Source organism: Rhinatrema bivittatum, chromosome 4 (genome assembly GCF_901001135.1).
Source record: "Rhinatrema bivittatum chromosome 4, aRhiBiv1.1, whole genome shotgun sequence".
Taxonomy (NCBI): domain Eukaryota; kingdom Metazoa; phylum Chordata; class Amphibia; order Gymnophiona; family Rhinatrematidae; genus Rhinatrema; species Rhinatrema bivittatum.
This window is the reverse complement of record NC_042618.1, coordinates 189,727,896-189,750,236: the sequence shown is the minus strand read 5'-3', so window position 1 is coordinate 189,750,236 and position 22,341 is coordinate 189,727,896. Positions and strand designations below refer to the sequence as shown.

The 22,341-nt window shown below is 43.4% G+C and overlaps 1 protein-coding gene across 7 annotated transcripts in view; it reads right to left on the bottom strand.

Annotated features, from left to right (window-relative positions):
- SFMBT1 (Scm like with four mbt domains 1) overlaps window positions 1-22,341 on the bottom strand; it is a 270,863-nt gene that overhangs the window by 1,108 nt on the left and 247,414 nt on the right. For all 7 annotated transcript variants that reach the window (XM_029599417.1, XM_029599420.1, XM_029599421.1 and 4 more), the window contains 2 exons: window positions 19,277-19,507; window positions 10,192-10,320 (listed from right to left, as the gene is read on the bottom strand). In XM_029599417.1, the coding sequence (XP_029455277.1) occupies window positions 10,192-10,320; window positions 19,277-19,507 (360 nt within the window). The remainder of the gene's footprint in view (window positions 1-10,191; window positions 10,321-19,276; window positions 19,508-22,341) is intronic.

Genomic DNA, 22,341 nt, shown 5'->3' with positions numbered 1-22,341 from the left:
AACTGATATCAAAGTATATACACCCTGCAGTGGCATCAGCCCACCAGTTTTCTATACAAAAGCCTAGCAAAACTTGATTATTAACAGATAACCATTCTAGCACTCAGCCAACAGGAAAACAATGAGCTCAGATAAAGAATGTATTAATATTAATCTAGGGACTGGACTACCACTTGCCAGTAACGCTGGGAACACGCAGCTACACAGGAGGACAATAGCACAATCCGCAGGCAGCTAACGATGGGAAAGTGGACCTACCTGTCTGTACTAAAGAAAAGAAAATTATCAGGTCAGTAATAATTTCTCATTTCTTAGCATTTAGACAGATGGATCCAGAACAAGTGGGATGTACCAAAGCTACTCCCAAACAGTCAGAACCAGACATGCGAAGGCTGCATCCTCCCGGGCCTGCACATCCAGATGATGATACCTGGAAAAGGTATGTAAGGAGGACCATGTTGCAGCTCGGCAAATGTCAACTGGAGACCACAATCTAACCTCCACCCATGACACTGCCTGAGCCCTAGTGGAATGAGCACTAACCTGACTAGGCAACGGCTGACCAGTATCCACATATGTGGCTGTGACTACTTCCTTAATCCAGTGGGCTATTGTAGCCTGAGATGCCGGCTCGCCCTGCTTATTTCAATCACGGAGAACAAATAGGTGATCCATCTTCCTGAGAGGTTTAGAAACCTCCAAATACCTCACGACATGTCTCCTGATATCCAAGGGCTGTAACAGGCAACATTCCTCCACATCTTTCCCTGTCCAAAGATGGCAGGGAAATGGTCTGATTCAAGTGACAATCCAAAACCAGTTTTTGCAAAAATGAAGGAAAAGTACACAGCTGTATCGCCCCCAGAGTCACTCGAAGGAACGACTCGACAAAACATGCAGTTCGGATACTCTACACACTGAACAAATTGGTCCCTGAACAAATTGGTCCCGAAACAGAAGGCCCCAGCGATCCAATGTTGGCTGAAACGCCGCATCTTACAAAACCCATTCTCCTGGGTCCAGACTCTGTCTGCTGAGAAAGTCTGCTCTTACTTTGTCTTTTCCTGCAATGTGCGAGGCTGAGATCTCCTGAAGATGTACTTCTGCCCATTCCATAAGCTGGGCTATTTCCTGAGAAACTTGCTGGCTCTTGGTTCCTCCCTGCCAATTGATATAAGCCACTGTTGCTGCATTGTCCAAAATTATTCAGACTGCTTGACCCTGCAATTGGTCACTGAATCATAAGCATGCCACTTGGACAGCAAGGGCTTCCAGCCGGTTTGTATTCCAGAGAGACTCCTACTGCACTCCAGTGCCCTTGCACTGTCAGTTCCTGATGGTGAGCCCCCCAACCCTGGAGGCTCGCATCTGTCGTACCAGCCAGTCCGGTGAGCTTAGGAAACCCCCTTTCTCAGATGATCTGCTTTTAACCACCACTGCAGGTGAGTGCAGACCTCCATTGGCAGGTGAATCTAAATCAAATAGTCTTGAGACTGTGGGTTCCAACGAGATAGCAGGGAGCGCTGAAGAGGATGCGTATGCACCCTCACCCATAGCACCACTTTCAGGGTTGCTGCCATCAATCCGAGCACCTGTAGATAGGACCACACTGTCAGGCATACTGTGTTCATCAAAAGATGCACCTGCACCATCAACTTTTGAATATGACTCTCCGGCAGGAACACCTTGCCCTGCTTTGTGTCGAATCGAAACCCGAGATAGTCTAATGACTGAGATGGCTTAAGACTGCTCTTGGCCAGGTTCACCACCCAACCAAGCTCCTGCAACAAGGAGCTCACCTTGCACGACACCAGGAGGCTCTCTTCCAAAGTCTTGGCCCAAATCAGTCAGTCGTCTAAGTATTGGTGTACTAGGATTCCATCCTTTCTCAACTCTGCCGCCACCACCACCCTAACCTTGGAAAAAGTTCTGGGTGCGGTAGCCAAACCAAAGGTCAGCACTCAAAACTGATAATGATGTTCCAAAATCACGACTCGCAAAAAACGTTGATGCTCTAGCTGGATGGGAATATGCAGGTACGCCTCAGACCTAAGGACGTCAGAAACTCCCCCAACTGCACTGCCATTATCACTGAGTGCAAGGTTTCTATGCGAAAATGAGTCATCCTCAAATGATGGTTGATCCCCTTTGAGATCCAGAATGGGACGAAAAGAGCCCTCCTTCCTGGGCACAACAAAATAAATGGAATATCGGCCCATATTTTCTTGAGACGTGAGCACTGGAACCAATGCCCTCAGACTGAGGAGCCTTGAAAATGTACATTCCACTGCCTGCCTCTTCTGTGGGGAGTGGCAGAGAGACACCATGAATACATCTCGAGGAACACTGTGAAACTCCAGAGCATATCCATCTCGTATCATCTCCAGGACCCACTGGTCTGACGTGATTTCGACCCACCTCTGATAAAAGAGAGAGAGGTGACCCCCTATCTCCTGTTCCTGGGGGTGGGTCGGCACACCTTCATTGGGAGGCTTGAGGGGGTTCCATTACCCAAGCCTGCATCTCATCTGGGCTGTCGAGGACGAAGGGACTGGGATCCAGCCAAAAGTTGAGTCCTCTGAAAATTTGCTCCTCTGTAGGGTCGGAAATGTTTGGATTACCCTCGAACGACCTCTCATGCTAAAGGAGCACGGCATCTGCTTCTTATCCTCTGGCAACCGGGGAACCTGGTACTCACCCCACTGATTGGCCATTTTCTCAAACAAGAGTGAACCTTTAAAGGGTAACTTTGTAAGGTTAGACTTGGAGGTTGCATCAGCCGACCAATTGCTCAGCCATAACTGATGCCTGGCCACTATTACTGAAGCCACTCACCTGGCTAAGATGTGGACCAAATCACAGCCCGCATCTGCCAAAAAGGCAGATGCGGGCTGTGATTTGTCCTGATGTCTCAGGATGAGACATCCTGAGACATCAGGATGTCATCAGGATGTCATAGGATGTCTCAGGATGTCCTGAGAGAGAAGTAAACAGGAGTGAGCCACCAGGAAACAGCAAGAAGCTGTCTGCAAAGTCATCGCCATTGCTTCAAATGCTTGTTTAAGGTTGGCCTCAGTTCTCTTATGTGCATCCTTCAAGGCCGCTCCTCCTTCTACAGGTGTTGGGGCTCCCGGCCGCAGGTCTCCCCTACCTGCTCCACGGACCTCCTGCCTGCCAGCGCGGAACACTCCGACTGAGTCAGCCGCCGGTATGGCTCCCATGCGGCCCTGGATGCCGCAAATTCTCCTCCTGTAGGCCTCTCCCTAGGCGCGCGTGTGGCTCAGCCGGCCTCTTAAAGGGGCTGCGGCGGGAAACCTCGGCCTGCCTTGACTGATGATGTCAGGACTGAGGGGTATTTAAACCATGTCTCAGTTCCCAGTTCTTCGCCTTGCCAACAGGTCCATCTTCTCCGAGTGCTAGTTGCTGATCCTGATCCCGGTGACTTCAGTTCCTGACTTATGATCCTGATTCCTGTTCCGGTGGTTCTAGTTCCTGTGTTCCTGACTCCATGCCTCTCCTCATCCCCAGTTCCTGCGTTTCCCTTCCTCAGCTTGATCTGCTGGTTCTGACTTCAGCTTGCTTCCTTGTCTCTGCTTGTCTGCTGTCTGTCTTGACCTCTGGCCTGGTACCTCGTCTTGCTCGTCTGCTGCCTGCCCCGGACCTTCGGATTGGATCTTTGTTTTGCACCTTCGCTGCCAGCCACGACCCAGACTCCTGACTTTACCTCTGCCTGCCGTTGCACCAGTCTTCGTCAAGGCAACCCACACCTAAGACCTGCTGGCCCTGGTACCCAAGAGCTCAACCTGAGGAGAATGAGGGCTGGAAAAGGTGAAGCTTCAGCCAGGTCGTCCTCACCTGTACCGCCTTCCTGGCGATGAGGACCATTGGGGTCTGCCCCTCAGTGGTAGCACCAACTCTCGTCCCAGTCCAAGGGTCCACATTCCCAACAACAGGGATAGTTGTCTGCTTGGTAACGGCACACACAAGCGCATCCACTTTCGGAAAGCGTAATTGCTCTCTTGCAGCTGGATCCAGGGGGTAAAGTCCTTCCAAGACTCGACTCCTTTGAAATTAGTTTCCGGGGCTCCCCACTCAAGAACAATCAATTCTTGAATGGCCTCCATAACAGAGAAAAAACAAGAGGCTTTATGTAAAGAAATCAAAATGGGATCTTTCTTTGACTCAGACATGGATTCAGTCCCAGGTACTCCCAGTATTTTTAATGTCTGGGAAATCAGAGCCAGTAACTCATCTCTATGAAAGAACCGCAACATAGTTCTATATAGTTCCAATCCCGGAGGACTTTCCCCTTCCTCCAGGGAGTAAGAATCAGTATCATCATCCGTGCCATTCAGGTCCCTATCGGAAAGACCGGCTGCCAATCTAGGTGTATTTCGACACCAAGCCACAGCACCAGGCGTGCAGGATTTCACCACCTGCGACTCAGAGCTGATAAGATTGGTTGGGGCTGAAGATTGAGCTTGAAGAAAATACAGCAACCCTTGAAAACAATTCCACCCAAGAAAAGGCAGAAGGATCCATGCCAAAACCAGGAGGTACTTAACTACCTTCCCCCGTTGACGAACCAGTTAGGGCAGTTTCAAAGTCAGGCGCCCCTTCTGACATGTCTTTACCCAGGCCCGCATCAGTCTGGGAAGAACCAGGCTTAATAAAGTCAGATGAAGACAATTCCCCCTGAGCCTCCAAGCAGCGCTGACACAAGTTAGAGGGAATGCAGGGCTGAGATGCCCAAATATGACAAGCAGCAAAGAGGGTAAGGCATGAAGGTTTCTTTGCTATAGGCACCATCAGTCTGTCAGTATGCTTTAACAGACAACTGAAAAGTGTGCGTCCAGCTGTATTCACGCTGCAAAAAAATAGGAGTCCAAAATTTAGGCATACAAGCCTGTGCCTCGACAAGTGCCCAAAAACTGAGCACCCTCAATGCTGCTCAGATTGTGTGTATAGGTAAGTGCTTGCCTCAAATAGACTTCCCTACCAGCTGGACGCCCAAACAGGCACCCAACGAAGCATTCAAAAACTGGGTACACAACTGGACACACAGCCGGATGCACTCGCATGAACTGATGGTCCTGAAGAGGGCAGCCTAATGCGCAATGAAAATGCACGAAACAATGCTGCGGCCTACCATACGGGCACAGTGATAAGCCTAAGAGCAGGACCTAGCCCAACAAGGCTGCTCAACCTGCCAGGCTGCCCACATCCCCTAAGCTCCCTCAGAGGTGGGAATGAATGTCGGAATGGTGCGCCGCGAACGTAGACAGAGGAAGGAGGAATCCCTACAAAAAATCCTCCTCTGTTCTCTCTCTTTTCTTTTCCTTTTTTGCTTTACCTGAGCTCAGTCTGTTCTGGCTGAGTAGAGAATCGATCTCCGACTGCAGGGAAAGAAGGCAGCATATACCATCACCACCACGCTCAGTTTCCTGTACCTGCTTGCCTTTCAACTGTCTTTTACAGCTAAGTCCACGCCAGCTGAAAACCAGCTACCGGACCAAGGCACTCATCTGAGGGAAAATCCAATATATATCACCTTGGGAATTCTCAACTGAGGGAGGGACTATATGGTATCACCACAGGAGAGCGTGGCGAATTAATTTTCTTTCTTCTTTTCTCCTTCTAAAAACTTTAAGCAATCCCCAGTAGGGAGGTGCATGTCCACCATATGCTGGAGACTGAGAATACTGGTAGGTTGATGTCACTGCAGAGGTATATATACATTGATGTCAGCTTTGCTCTGTCTCCATTATCCCAGTAATTCCAAATGATTTGGAGTGAAGTTTTCATATTATTTATGTGAGATTACACAAGCAACCGTTGGTACAGGTATTGAATATTTAAATACAAGTCCTTCTCATTGTTGATTTTCTCCTGATAATCCCACAACATTTGGTTTCATACATACATATGCATGCCATATTTCAAATTTACTAGGTCACGTAGTTAAAGGTAATTAGATATTGCTATCATATGAGCACACCATTGAGTGGCTTTTATTTGGTCTTGTTTTATTTTATTTTAAAGTATTGTTAATATTTATATATGTTTATTATTTATGTCACTTTTTTAAGTTGATGACATTTTATATGTATTAATACACATTTATGTTTATTTGTTAATGTGTATGTATGTCAGTTATGAGTAATTTTTTAATCATCATTGTTCTTATTGTAGCCCCTGAGGCAGCTCCTGCGTGAGCGAAACTCGGCAGGGTCGGGCTAACACCAATAAAGAATCCCTTTTACACCAATCACCATTGTCCGTCCTGCTTTTCAGCATAATTGATCAGTTTCCGATTTGTTTTCTGAGCCAGAAGTTTACCCAGACTGAGCAGAGACATGTTTGGGTGCTGAGCTGGGAAGGAGATTGAATTTATGCACAAAGGGCCTAATTTAAAAAGCATTTATGTTGTGCTGGAGGTGGACCCTTGGCCTGGTGCAGGATTGGTACAGCCCTCTGGTCGGACCCAGAGAGCGCCTGCCACCAGGAGGCGGAGCACAGGAGAAGACAGAAGCTAGCTGGAGCTTCACCAATAGCAACCCGGGGTTTCCGCAGGTTGAGCCCTTGGGTACCCGGGCCGCTTGGTCTTAGGTGGGCCTCACAGGGTCCTCCAGAGAGGAAGTGCAGGGGTGTGCCCACCACGAACAAGGGTGCGCGGTCAATGTCCAAGCAAGCAGGTTCAGGAATCACAGGAGGCCAGAAGAGAGTGTCCGAGTGGATAGCGAGGATCAAGGCCAGAGTATCGGTCCAGAATGGTCAGCAGAAGCAGGGGTCAGTACCAGTAGTCAATCCAGGCGTAGTCGGGTCAGGCAGAGATCAAGTTTCAGGCAGCGATCAGACGAGGTCCGTGGATAGGCAGAGGTTGGTTCCAGGCAGTGATCAGATGTGGTCAAGAACAAGCAAAGGTCAGTACTGTGAGATCAGTCCGAAGGGTACTACCAGGAGAGACGAAGGAACAGGAGATGCTGGAACAGGAGACATCGGCAGGCAAACTAGACACACCGAAGTGTACGACCCGATTGCCAAGGCAAGGAAGTGGAGTCTGACCATTTCCTTATATCTGGCAGTCAATCAGGGCGTGCCGCGGAGCTGGGAGCCACCCTTGGCCCTTTAAGAGGCCGGGCGGTCCGTGCGCGTGCGTGCCTAGGGGCGTGGCCAATGCCATGGAGGACGCAGAGCCCCCACAGTGAGGCCTGGATGGGAGACTGAGAGAGGGGGAGCTGGGGACGCCGCAAACTGGCTGCGGAGGAGGAGAGCCCGGAGCTCGTGGACGGGACAGCGAGGTAAGCAGTGCCAGCAAGGAGCAGGCGCGGCCGGGACGCGCAACAATTTACATGCTTAAAACCGGGGTTTACATGTGTAAATGAACTTTGTGTAAATGAACTTTACTTGTATAATAAGGTATTTAACTTTGAAGGTCGGTATAGAAAAATGCTAAATAAATAAATAAATAAATAAATAAATAAATAAGTGGACTTTTGAAAACTGCAACAATAATCCTAAGGACCTGAATTGTCCTTAGGTTTTACCCAAGTAAAGTGCACTTACATGGGTAAATGGCTTTTGAAAATTGCTACAACAGTGCATTAATGTTGTCACCATCAAATAACAGGTGTAACTTGTGTGTAGTAAATTTAGTGGGATAATTTTCAAAGCAAATAATCGTTAATAAAATCACTTTGGAAATTGGTGTAATTTATAAGTGTATTCACAGCAAGAGTTAAACGGGATGTTTAAAAATTACCCTCATTAGGGTGATATTTCTCAGTAGAGTCGGCACTTATTGTCATTTAGAGGAGTAAAGGAAACCCAGTGGGAGGGCTCTGTTTGAAAATTCAAGCTGGGCGCTCCCCTCCACATCTCAGGTTCAAAGTTCCCAATTACTTTGCTGCTGCACGAAAGCAAGCGCAAAGTCTGTGCAGGGACTTCAAAATGAAATCCTCAGGAGTACCTTCCTGTCCTTGTCCCAACCCTGCTGGCTCCTTTCGTTTTTCAGCCCTTCAATCAGCATCACAGTACGCAGCGGTCGTAACCTGGGCGCAGTGCCTTCTGAGTTCCTATGGGAACAACGCCGGAAGCGTGTAACTTATGATGGGGGGGCGGGGGAGAGAGAGAAATCCAAGGAGGGGTATTTTAACATTAAAGATGTGGAATGGGGGAGTGATGGACTATTTGGACTTTTTTCTGCCGTCATTATTGTTACTACGAGTGAGGGAGAGGGACAGGCCGGCACCAGACCACTTCAGTTTTTATTTAATCCCTTTAGAGGGATTTCGGGGGGGGGGGGGGCAGAGGGGAATGTTTGGTGAGGTAGGGCTCCTTGTCATAGTTTGAGGGGGGGGGGGGGTGCCGTCATTCAGACCGCTAGGCCCACAAAGATTTTATTATTTTTTTTTTTAATACTACAATGCCACTTTTAAATATAGCTGGTTAAGGCTAAAGTCATCCAGCCACACAAGGCCGGATAATTTAAATCCTTACCAGTGATATTCAAGATAGGAAATTTCAAGTTAATTGGAAGGGTGGATTATCCCACTGGATTTCAATAGATTGCGGAGTTCTTCAAGGCTCCGCATTATCGGCTGCACTCTTTAATGTTTATTTACAGCCGCTGGGTGTTTTATTACAATACATGTATGTGACATTTGAAATATCACTTGATAATCAGTTGTACATTCCTTGTAATGAGACCTTTACTTGGTATTATAGTATTATTGAATAATGGCTAGCTGATAATTATTGAGTTTCGAATGCGGACAAAGCATTTGTTCCTTTGGGTAGGCTGTATGGATCCTTCTCCAAGTAATATCTCTAGTTTGGATTGAATGTTGGCTCAAAAATTACAGATGAAGTGCACGACCTGGGGGTTGTTATTGATCTTAAACAATCAATGAAGAGCCATGTAACACATGTAGTGAAGATGGCCTTCTATAAACTGAAATTAGTTCATCCTCTCAGTATTATTTTATCCCCTTTGGACTTTCATATGGTTGTGTAAGCTATGGTGCTTAGCACCATAGATTATTGTAATTCGCTATATATTGGTATGCCAAAATATTTGGTAAGAATATTACAGCTTGTTCAGAATTCTGCAGTGAGAGTCATTTATGGGTTACACTGGAAAGACAGTGTGACTACACATATGAAGGAACTGCATTGGCTATCCATTACTCAACGTTCATTATTTAAGTTCTGTACTGTTTTGCATAAAGCTGTTCAAAAATCTTATTGTCTGGCAGATAACTTGTATGAACCAAAACATGCCCTGGTCCTGCTCCCAGTTTTTTATTTCTGTTGCCACTTCAGCAGAGTGTAGATTGCAAATGGTTAGGGCCAGGTATTCTCTGTCTTAGGTCCTGAGAGATGGAATGAGTTGCCTTATCGGTTGAGAAGTGAAAAATATGATCTGAAGTTTCAAAAACTTTTTAAAACTTTTTTGTTTTTGCAAGCTTATTCTGTATAGTATCACAATGAATAGCAGCAATATTTTTTGGCATGTATGTTTATGATGATTTTAATATTTTAATTTTTAGTGTGTTTTAAATATTTGTAAATTAAGGATTGTATTTTAATTATGTATGTTGATTGTACTTCGTGATGAACAATTTAAGAATTCACAGAATACAAGACTTTTTAAATACATAAAAATAAAAGATAGCCAGTTAGATTTAAATGTTATCCAGCTAAAGGTATCCAGATAACTTTAGTTGGGGATATGCAGTGGGATGTTTATCCCACTTGAATATCCAGGATAATTTATCCGGCTAAATTTAGTTGGATAAGTTATTCATTCTAGATTTTTTTAATATTGGCCTCATTGTGTCTTTCAGCAAAAATATTAAAGACATTTCTCAATGGTTATGACAAGAGTTTCTGGAGAGGACACATGACTTTATTATGTTTTTTTTTCTTGTTACCCTCCTCCTCAGAAGACAAAAAAAAAATCCCTTGCCAGCCAAGGGCTAAAGTGAGAGTCTCCTTTGAGACTGAACCATTCTATACTATTCCAAGGCCAGCTGGGGTTGTTTCTACAGTAGCAGCCATCTTCCCCTAATCTCCCCATGTTGGCCCAAACACATCGTATCCACAACAATTCTGAGCCTTGCCAGCTCAGATGACCTGGAGAGTCAAAGATGAGACTCAGCCTGGAATACAACGGGAGAAACTCCATACCTGATCCTGGAAAATTCGTGCCAATGGGGCACAGTCTGTGGATTTAATGAACCGCACTACATCTGCCACACTCCATTCCAGAGGGCTACTGTCCAGTTGAAGCTTCTCGTTAACATCAATTTTGATTTCCTTAAGCAAAACCAAAAGAAAGATTAATTTGCAGGCCTCATCTCTTTTGAGCTGTAAGCTATGACTTTAGCTTTTGATATGAATGCCTAAAGTTCAACTGAACATCACTGCTTGGCACCCTCGGCTAAAATCATATAAGACTAATCTCGCATCCCTAGTTGAGATCCCTCTGGTGTTTTTATCGTATGTCATTTATACCAACTATCCAGAATTTTTGGAGGCTGAGATAAGTTTTATTGAACCAACATAAAAAGATACAGGATTTGCACCTTTGTGATTATATAATGTCTGTTTCTACCTGTGAAGAAGAGATTACGTAGTCTCAAAAGTTCATGTACTTCTTTTTTTTTATGTTGACCTAAGAAAAGATATCACAACCTAATAATATTTTTATCCAGGACCAATAAGGCTACTGCAGCATATTTTTAATCCTGCTTACATTTACATTTATGAGGTTTATAGACCGCCTAACACAGAATGGTCAAGGCAGTTAACAATCAAACACACATAAAATAATTGACAATAAAAAGAAAACAAAATTACATTAAAAAGCATAAAAGAATAGCAAATTAAAATACTGTTTCAAATCATAAAACTCAAAAATAGGCAGATTTAAACAAATGGGTCTTGAGACAATAAAGACAGAAAACACATTGTTAAGGGATGAATTATTTAAAAAATCCAGAATGCTGATAAAGATTCCTTATATGGAATGAAAGCATCAATTGTTTCTTGAGAATATTTTATTAAGTAGCTTTTTTATTTTTGAACACTGAAGTGCCCAATCTATTTTCTCATTGTTGCTCTAGTGTTCATGGAGTAATCTTGGTATCCAAAAAACGAACTCACTCGAACACTATTTCTTATTCATCATTTCATTCCATGGAAATCTATGACTAGGGGCCTTTGTTTTCAGTTTTTATTTTATTTTGCCTGGGAATTTCAATGTTCAAACAAAATGGAAATCAGAGGAAAAAATGGCTTTTCCACTGATTTTCCTCTTGTGTGTTACAGCAAAGTCATTTTTCCACAGACATCTTTTGTTATAACTTTGAAATTACCAGGCAAAATAAAATAAAAACTGAAAACGAAGGCTCCTATCTATGACGTATATTCATTGTGGATATCCTGAAAATCAGGTTGACTAGGGGCTACTCGAGGACTTGGTTTATAAAGCAAAGTTGCTCACTTGTAACAGTTATTTTCCACAGACAGGCCAAATTAGCCAAACAAGTGGGTGATGTCATCTGATGTCTCTGAGATGGAAAGCTCTCTCAGAGCTCAGAAAATAGAAGGCTTTTCTGTGCATGCGTGACCATTTTCCCTAGTCTTTAACTATAAGGGGAGGAAGGTGGGATTGTGTGGCTGATTTGTCCTAATGTCTATGAAAAATAGCAGTTACAAAATGAGCAACTTTGCTTTCTTCATGGAGAAGCAAGACAAAGATGAGTCACACGAGTGGGGACTCCCAAGTTGAGGTTCCATGAAACTGTATATTATGCTCTTATGTTAGTGGACCATGCAACTGAATTATGCCAGAGGCTGGAGGGTTGAAAGAATCAGATAAGTAAGTTCTTTACAATTGCCAGTCCAAAAATACTCTCTTGACATGAAGCATATTCTAAGCAGTAATGAGCAGTAAAGTTATGAATGAAAGATCAAGTAGAGGCCTTGCATATATTTTCTGTGGAAGCAGAGCGAAAATGTGCTACAGAACTTGATGTAGTCCTGACTTGATGGGCTTTCACTTTACTTTGAAGATGCTGTCTCGATTTATAACAGTTGGAAATGCAATCAGATATCCAAGTTTAAAGAGTTCATTTTCTAAATGAAAAATCCTGCTTTACTGGATTGAAGGCAACAAAGAGTTGTGAAGACTTTCTCTAAGGCTTTCTTCTTTCGAACTGAACAAAGTAACTATTCTGCAGTCCAAAATATGAAGAACCTGCTCTCCCTTATTGGTGTGTGGTCTCAGAAAAAATGTTGGGAAGACAATGGATGGATTTACATGAAAATGAGAACTTTTGGTAGAAATTAAGGATAAGTTTTCAAAATTATTCTTTTATGGAAAATTTGACTATAGGGACAGTATGATAACCAAGGCTAAATATAGCTTTCTTACACTCTGGGCAGATGTAACTGCTTTTAAAAATAAATCTTGCCAAGAAAGTAACTTTAGTTCTGCCTTTGCTAAAAGTTTAAATGACGATAAGTTGAGCTAGAACTAAATTTAGATTGCAGGACTAGAAAGATTTTTAATTGGAGATTTAAGATGATTTAGGCCTTTCATGAAGCTGGCAACTGTAGATTAATGAAAAATAGGAAGATCCTTGAAATTTTCATGGTATACTGGCTTTGCACTGAGATGAATTCTGACAGAGCTGATCTTCAATCCTGATTTTAAAAATCTTAACAGGTACTGAAGTAATAGAGGAACAAGATAGTGATATTGTTGAGCATTTTCCAACTACTAGGAGAACTTTGTCTGCTTTAGAAGGAAATTGTAGGGAAGATATTAACTTGCTTTCAATATCCATGCAGTCAGAGCCAAGGACTGAAGGATGGGATGTAGGAGATTCCCATCACTTTTTGTGATCAGGGATGGGAATGTGTACAATATTACCATATGTTGAACAGTTAAGCATAGTAGCCATGGAAACCAAACTTGGCGAGCCAAAACAGGGCTATTATTTGACTCTTATGCCAAAGATGGAACAGTTTCTGAGCTATTCAATCATTCAAAGACCATTTATATGATGACTTAGTCTGCAATCCGATTTTCTCTTTCTGACACTATAGTCCATTTCCAAATCTTGCAGGATTCGAGAGAGAGAGAGAGAGAGAGAGAGAGAGAGAGAGAGAGAGAGAGAGAGAGAGACTCTTTATAAGGCCTTTATAGTAGTTAACTATTTATATCACTATAGGAGGGCCAACTAATAACTGAAGGTGAGGTTTTGGTAGAGGACCCTAGCAAGCTAGAGCGAGAGAACATTGTTGAAATCTCAGCTTTGTGAGACTTTCCTCAATCCAAATGATGTCAAATCATCACCGAGGAGTACTGTGCTATTTGTACATCTCACGCTGCATGTCAAATTGGTCCCAAAACCCTAAACTACCACCAAAACCTCATCTCGAGTTATTAGCATATCGCTCAGCTCAATACCAGGAAAAAAGGTGTAGTTATTTCAGACGTTAAAAGCTTGCATGCGACAGTGTAATGTACAATATTGGATGGTGCGATAATGCCTTTCATTTTCATTAATCCTGCCCAAACCCCCCCAACCCCACCCTTTCAAAATTTGCTTTCATGCCATGCGGTAAAGCGATTATCGCGTGCATTATGCCGTTATCGTGGGCATTAATGCCATAATGCATTTTGATGAATAACCCTGTTAGTTTGGAGATTGTTAGGATTATGCTCATCAAGATATTTACTCTTTTTGAGAAGGAAAAACTCTCTCTTGTGTTGTATTCAGATGAGCTCCAATAAAATCTATTACTTAAGAGAGATTTACTTTGATTTTGGGAAACTGATGATGAAACCTAAGGACTGAAATGTTTCCATCACACAAAATGTGGAGGAATAGGCTAATAGACAGATTCTCCCTGCTTTGAGTCAGGCTAGGCAGGAGCAAACAAATACATTGTGTAGCCTTAGATGAGTAGTGACTATTACAAGACATTCTGTGAAGACTCTAGAATCTGACAAGAGGCCGAAAGGAAGAAGTTGACACTGATAGGGATCGCTCCCTATGGTGAAATGCACACATCCTGTACATTTGAGATCTAGGATAGGTAACCTGCTGATCTCCAATTGAGAAAGGATGATACTTTTGAATTTTTCTTTCTTGAGATGCTTAGTCAGGTTTCCGAGGTCCAAGATCTGATGAGGTCCTATTGTCATTTTTGGAATTAGGAAGTACCTGGAGTAAAAAGCAATGTTCTTTCCCTATGATGGAGAAGCTTCTACTGCATTGCCTGAGAGAAGATTGATAGTGTTTATAGCAGAAGTGTGATTTGATCTGCAACAAGAGAATGCCCCCTTGGAGGATTGTTTGCATTGAAAGATTTGAAATGAAAATGGTACCTCTGCTATATGATCTTTAATACTCAGTGACTACGCAGGAGCGAAATGTTGGAGTTGGAGAGTCCAGGAATTTTATTCAATAGTGTAGACAAAAATTCTGGTTGGTTTGGTTTGAGATAACTGCAAAAATGTGGTTTGTGCCTGTTTTCGCTAAACTGTCTGGATTACTGCTGCTGAAAGTGGAGTCACGAAAAAAATAAAGTTGAGATCTCTTTCTCAAACAGAAGTACTGCTTTTTGTAATACTGAGGCTAGGGCTTCCCAGACATAGAAAGTTGTTCTGTCATTGCTGCTGATAACGTAGAGTAGAGTAATAGAATAATCTTTAATAAGGTCTACTTTTTCTTTCACTTTTTCTCCAAAGAGATTAGGCCCTACAAAATGGGACCAGAAAGTTTTCATGTACATCTTCAGGTTACACTGAAAATCTAAGCCAATCTAATCTTGTTTCATTGGCTACTGCTGATGTCATAGAAGAAATGTCATATCTCTTAATCTGAACTGATGAGGTGTTTATCACATTCTTCACCTTCATGGAGAGTTGGCATGAAATACTGTTTATCTCTGATAGAAGTTGTTGGGTCATATCTTGTAGTTTTTATAGGCAAGAATACATAGGGTGGGTAATTTTCAAACAGCAAGAATAGGCTAAAGTCTATGGGTAATTTCCAGATTTGTGCACATAAATCTATTTTGAAAAATTGCAGGTGTGTATGCAACTCCCTGCACCACATCCAGGGGTAACTTTGTGCTTATGGATTTAAAGAAAATCCTTTCTTCACCACCCTGAACAACTAAGATGATTACTCCTAAACAACTAAGATGGTAACTCTCAAAGCGGTGCGTGAGTGCACATTGGTGTGAATAGTTTGCGTGTGCCCAAGGATGCTGCAATTTTATAACTTGCATGCATGTTATAAAATTGCCTAAGTGCATGCCTAGACACATAAATCTCACGTCTACTGTATAAGTCAAGGTATTTTAAAACGGGTACGTCTATGCCATTGCCAGTTTCATCAGTTCATTCACCAGTTTGCCCAGTGTTGAGCTAGGTTCCCCCTGGTTTAATAGCCTGTACTCCCCCCACTTACTCCAGACCCTTTAAACCCCTCTAAAATGATTTACACCTCCTCCATAGCAGAAATAAACTTACAGTGGCAGTGGACCTGGGCATGCGCCAGGGCGAGTAGTTATTTACGTGCAATCTCTTGGCCCAGCCCCAAAAAACCCACACCCTGCCCAGACCACACCACTTTTTGAAACTGAGTGCGATGTACATGTAGTCAAAGGTTCGCATGCATCTGGGAGATTTGTAAAATTTAGTGGGTGTGCACAAGCCCTATTTCTGGCTTGTCTCTCCCAATTTTGGCACGATCTGGGCTTTTAAAATTCATCTTTATATGCGTAAAAGTATGTGCAAAATCGTGTTTTACATTTAGTTTTATGCACCTATACCCCAAACTGATTTTCAAACAGGGATTTATGTGCAGCAACCAAAGTTTCTGCATGTCTTTTGAAAATTACCCTCATATTGTACTCTGTCTAAATGATGTATAGCTATTCTGGAACTTAATAGTGTTGACTGGAATACCTCATTTGCTGTGGAACCCAACTAGGCAGGATCTTTGCCCAAAAGAGTATTAGAATGAGTTTTTGATCTTTTTTTTTTTTTTTAAAGCTGATTCTATGACCATTGGATTTTGATAACCTGGACAAGACTGAACTCTAAGAACATAAGAAATTGCCATGCTGGGTCAGACCAAGGGTCCATCAAGCCCAGCATCCTGTTTCCAACAGAGGCCAAAACCAGGCCACAAGAACCTGGCAAGTACCCAAACACTAAAAAGATCCCATGCTACTGATGCAATTAATAGCAGTGGCTATTCCCACAGGGGCGGATTTTAAGAGCCCTGCTCGCGTAAATCCGCCCGGATTTACGCGAGCAGGGCCCTGCGCGCCGGTGCGCCTATTTTACATAGGCCTACCGGCGCGCGCAGAGCCCCGGGACTCGCGTAAGTCCCGGGGTTCTCCGAGGGGGGCGTGTCGGGGGCGGGCCCGAACCGCGCGGCATTTAGGGGGCGTGCTGGGAGCGTTTTGGGGGCGGGTACGGGGGCGTGGCTACGGCCCGGGGCGGTCCGGGGGCGTGGCCGCGCCCTCCGTACCCGCCCCCAGGTTGCGGCCCGGCGCGCAGGAGGCCCGCTGGGGCGCGGGGATTTACGCCTCCCTCTGGGAGGCGTAAATCCCCGGAGAAAGGTAAGGGGGGAGTGTAGACAGGGCCGGGGGGTGGGTTAGGTAGAGGAAGGGAGGGGAAGATGAGGGGAGGACGTTAGAGGATTCCCTCCAAGGCCGCTCCGATTTCGGAGCGGCCTTGGAGGGGGTAGGCTGTGCGGCTCGGCGCGCGCCGGCTATACAAAATCGATAGCCTTGCGCGCGCCGATCCAGGTTTTTAGCAGATACGCGCAGCTCCGCCCGTATCTACTAAAATCCAGCGTACTTTTGTTTGCGCCTGGAGCGCAAACAAAAGTACGCGCTCGCGTATTCTTTAAAAATCTGCCCCTAAGTAAACTTGATTAATAGTAGTTCATGGACTTCTTCTCCAAGAACTTATCCAAACCTTTTTTGAACCCAGCTACACTAACTGCACTAACTCTATATTCGTATCTACTGTATTTTCTTGATACTGGAGGCATGGACAAAGTTGTCTGCCACATCCTTGTCGGAAGTTCCTGTTGTAGTCTGTATATTGGTACTGCTATAATTTGTTTTGGAGGTTCATTTAATTTTAATAAGCCAAAATTATCCTCTCCTGGTTCTGCCTCTTGGAGCAAGGGGAAAGGTATCTCTTTGGCCATCTTTTGGACAAAAGCCGGATAAACTATATCCATAGGAGACATACTACTAGGGGTTTGTGTAGAGTGGTCTAAAGGAAGATCAGTAGAATCCTTATCATCCAGATGGAATACATGGGGAAACAAAATTCAGATTCTTCCTGTGAATCATACAGTACTATATAGGTCGTTCCTCTGAGATTATTCTTTCCCTACAAAAGGGTGAATCATTAGATTTAGGCTATATTATATCTTGTCTATACTGGTAATGAGGGATCATAGACTGACTTCAATGTTGGGTGTTATTGATTCCAAAATGGGAGACATCTGTTCCAGTGATGGAGAACATGGCATGTTAATAAAATTATTATTATTTTTTTTTTTTTACAAATTCTAACCACATTCTTCTGACCATGGGATGGTAGTCAGCTGCAGGAAGGACATTGTAAGAGTCAGTATCGGGAAGCTTTTGTCCAGTTTTAATGTTTCTGTGCCCAAACGGGAGTCTGTGCTGAAAAGGCATCTGTGCAAAGGATGGCACCGTGATTTTGTTTGTGGATGGTGCCAATAATTTTTCAGTACTAAGGAGGGATTCTGCTGAAGGGGACTGTCTCTGTGCAAAAGAAGCACATATTTTGGCTCTGAGGCATTGGATTTACGATAACCATCCTTGGAGGGTGAATAGCACTAGCGCAGACACTTCTCAGAATCATAGCACTGATCGTGAGAGGGTACCCTTTTTAAAATTTAGGCAACAGCCTCTGCACAAAAGAATGCAGAAGGCCAGAGGTGAGGTCAGGAACTCTTTCAAGACATAACTTCTTGACTTTCTGGCCCTTGGAGATATACAAGCAGAGTCAGCGCAATTTGGTACATCATGGGAAGGCCCCAGTCAGTGGAGACATCTGTCAAGCTAATCTAACAGTGTCATTTTGAAAAGGTAATGGGAACATCTGTTGAACCCTGATATTTTTATGTCATTTTCAAGAGGAATGATGACAAATTTAACTCAATTTTGAAGAAAAGAAAAAATATAGGGGCGGATTTTCATACTCCGCGAATAGGCCTACTTTTGTTTGCGCTCCAGGCGCAAACAAAAGTACGCTGGAATTTAGTAGATACGCGCGAAGCCGCGCGTATCTGCTAAAAACCTGGATCGGCGCGCGCAAGGCTATCGATTTTGTATAGCCGGCGCGCGCCGAGCCGCGCAGCCTACCCCCATTCCCTCCCCTCCCTTCCCCTACCTAACCCACCCACCCGGCCCTGTCTAAGCCCCCACCTTACCTTTGTCGGGGGATTTACGCCTCCCGGAGGGAGGCGTAAATCCCCGCGCGCCAGCGGGCCTCTTGTGCGCCGGGCCGCGACCTGGGGGGCAGATATGGAGGGCGCGGCCACGCCCCCGGACCGCCCCGGGCCGTAGCCACGCCCCGTACCCGCCCCCAAAACGCTGCCGACACGCCCCAAAAACGCCGCGACGACCAGGACCGCCCCCCCGACACGCCCCCGACACGCCCCCCTCGGAGAACCCCGGGACTTACGCGAGTCCCGGGGCTCTGCGCGCGCCGGTAGGCCTATGTAAAATAGGCGCACCGGCGCGCAGGGCCCTGCTCGCGTAAATCCGGGCGGATTTACGCGAGCAGGGCTCTTAAAATCCGCCCCATATTGTTTTTTAGGAGACTCCATGAAAAATAAAGAAACTAAATGAAAATTAAATAAAAATTAGCCAAAGAAAGTAAAAAAAAAATCCATCAGGGAAGAAAAGACAGCAAGCAGCTCGAGAGCTAAAAACCATCCTTTCACATTAGCAGAAGCAAAAAGACTAAGGAGGAAACTTGCAAAGTGGCAGTTGCATGGGAATGCCCAGACATGCTCATAAAATCCTTCTTGGGATTTCTGAGCTCCGAGAGTGCTGTTCCTTTTTGGCACCATTTGATGACATCACCCACTTGTGTGGCTGACCGCTGTCCTTCTTGTCTATGGAGAAACGCTGTTCTAGAATCATGACGTTGAGGAAAGGAAAGCTTCTATGCTACACAATGTACCTTTGGTGAAGGGGGTTTATTTTCATCATCTGAGAAGGAGAAGGTCCGGAGTTTCCTCTTTCTCTTGTCCCGGTCCTGAGTCAGGGAGTGGCAGCGTTCACTCGGGGTGGGAGAGGAGGAGTGTGACTTCTTCTCAGACACTTCTGAGAACTCCTGGAGTTCATCCTGTTGCTCTGAAGTACTATCCTCACTCAAAGACTCGTCATCTATGTCTTCCTCATCACCACTGCCCTGAAGGAGGGAAAAAAAAGAGACTTGGCAAAATCTTGCAAAAGGCATGAGACACTAGAAACTGGTGTTCTGCAAATGCAAAATTGTATGAAGACACTCACAACCTCCTAGGTAAGCTACATTTTATGGCATGACTAAACTTGACCCAGCATGACCAATTAAGTTAGAGAAAAGTGTGAGAATGTCAAATTGTTTATTCTGTCTGAAGCATAAATCCTCCTGAAAATCTATGTCTAGATTCTATAAATTAAGTCAGCTTCAAAAGAGTGAAGAAAATTAAAATGGTTCTTCTCTTATGTAAATATACATTGTTGAGTATTGTTTTGATGAATTTTAATGCGTTTTGATTATTATGTAAATATATCCCTTGTAATATATGCTGAATGCCTATTAGGAAGTTGCAGAGTATACTTTTTAAATAAATAAACGTATGTTTGCCTTAACTAGACTGCAAACTCCATGGAGCAGGGAATGTCTCTTATATGGATCTGTACAGTGCTGCACATATCTAGTAGTGCTTTAGAAATGATAAATAATAATATTAGTGGTGGTAGTAGTAGAATGTTACAAAATTACAAATCACTGACATGACATTTTACTAAGAATCAGATTAATACATCCCTTTTATTTTCCGTGAGACTATTTCATTTTAAGCAAGATTACAATCTCGATTCACTGCAATTAGGAATTGATTTTACCATATCTTGTGTTATTATCACGTTGCAAAAAAACCCATTGTCTGTTGGATACATTTTATCAGTAATGAGATTCAGTGTACATCTAGTAACTGCTATTTTGTTATTGTTTTTTTAAATTCCTTTTCCTAATAAAGACAGTTCCCTTGTTAGTGGGCTCTAGTGCTAGTGAATGGCCCTTGCTTCCATGTCTCTTTTGGCTTAGGACATCCAATTTTTGGCATTTACAATTATACAGCAATAAGAGTTCAATGCAGTGAGGACTATTGCTTAAATGTTATCTGCAACTTGACTGCTCAATTGGAAGCTGCACAGCAGAAATTCAGTCTTTAATATGGTTTACACAAGACAAAGCTATTTTGTCCCAGCATCCTCCTACGCTACCATAGATTAACTGTACTGTAGTAGCTGGTGATCAAAATTGGTTTCACTGATTTTCTTATTATATTGGACACAAAGCACAAGATATTCATAGCACTCAGGCAAAGTCCCCTCCCCCACAACAAAAATATGATTGGTGCACCAGGAAGAGCAAGTTACAGTCTCAGTAACTTAATACACTGAAGAACCACCAAGCATTCAAAAACATTTGCGCAGTAACATCAGTCATAATGAACAACATTTTTTGTTTAATGAAAGAATCAGGTCAGTCTTTTTGACTCCTGTTTTACCATTTGTAAGTTCTGATTTTTTTTGGATGGGGAACAAAGAGGGCTACAAGTCCCAGAATGCATCTGAATGGAATAGAAGGTCTTACTCATTAAACTGGGCATGCAACAAACTATTCTGTTCTGTACTGCTCAACTCACAGTTATCACAAAAGACAGGGAGCTATCAACGTAGGACAGATCTTAAATGTGCTCCACTGTACAAGAAACTAATACAGAAATTCCCATTTTTATTAAGGAATGCAGTGCTAAAATGCCTCACTAACTAAATTTAAGTGATATCAAAGCCTTCTGTACCATTAGGCACATAGATTATTGACCAAATGGTTTCTTGTTTCAGCAGATAGATCAATGGCATCCATGTTACTTGTGTTTTCTGAAGTATCACTCAAATCTTTCATGCACCACCACAAAACAAGGACTTCCCAAAACTGTCAAGAACAAAAGCAATCTTCCTGAGAATATATACAGCACCACATTTTTTCTTGAAATACAAATTATTAACAGATATATAAGTTATAAAACCTACCAAAAATAAATCACATAATAGTCAAATTGACTACAATTGGAATCAGGGTGATTCAAAGAAAAGGAAGATTAATTATGGTAGAAGAAAGAGAGAGAAGCAGATTTCTGGAAAATATCACTTCAAAAGCAGGGGATATATTTCAAAGCAATAATATCTTTTTCATGTTTATCTTACAGTGTAATCCTGGGAAGGACAGTTTCAAAAGTCTTTTATCTGGATAAAAGGGCATTCTAAAAAGTACCCACTCTTAACCTGACCAATAGTATCTTTGGGAATGTAATTTTAGCCAAATTAAGGGGAAGCATTTCTGGGAACATGTTTGCATAGGATTAGGAAATAGCACACATATATTGCACTTTACCAGCCAAATTTAGCTCGCACAAAAAAGCAGGTGCCAAGTCCATAAGCCAGTTGTACCCATGGGCAATTTACAAAGAGAAAGTACATGCTGACTTTACACTTGCACAGGCAGATTTGAAAATTGTCCCCATAATGTTCAATCAAGTTTTCTAGCATCAGAATTTCAAGACTCCTAAGATCAATATTCAGCAAGCAAGTTACCCAGATATTCAGCGGAACATACCCGGAAAATTGTTCCACTGAATATACCCAGTTAAAGTTCCACAGGTAACTTTAGGACAGGTGTTTTTCTGACCAGACTCTCTTGGCTAAATTTAGTCTGCTGGCGATGAGTATCACAGTGCTTACTGCCCAAAATTTGACCAGGTCCCTGAAACGCCCCCATCATTGCTTCTTTTTATTCAACTAAATTCTGTGCATGTAATGAGTTATTCATATAGGGGTCGATTTTCAAAACCGTGCCAATTTTATAACATACGCTGGTCGGCGTGTGCACGTTATAAAATCTGATGTCCGCACGCACATGCGCACCGGATTTTCACATCCGAGTGCGCATTTGTGGGCGGACCTCATCTTGCATGC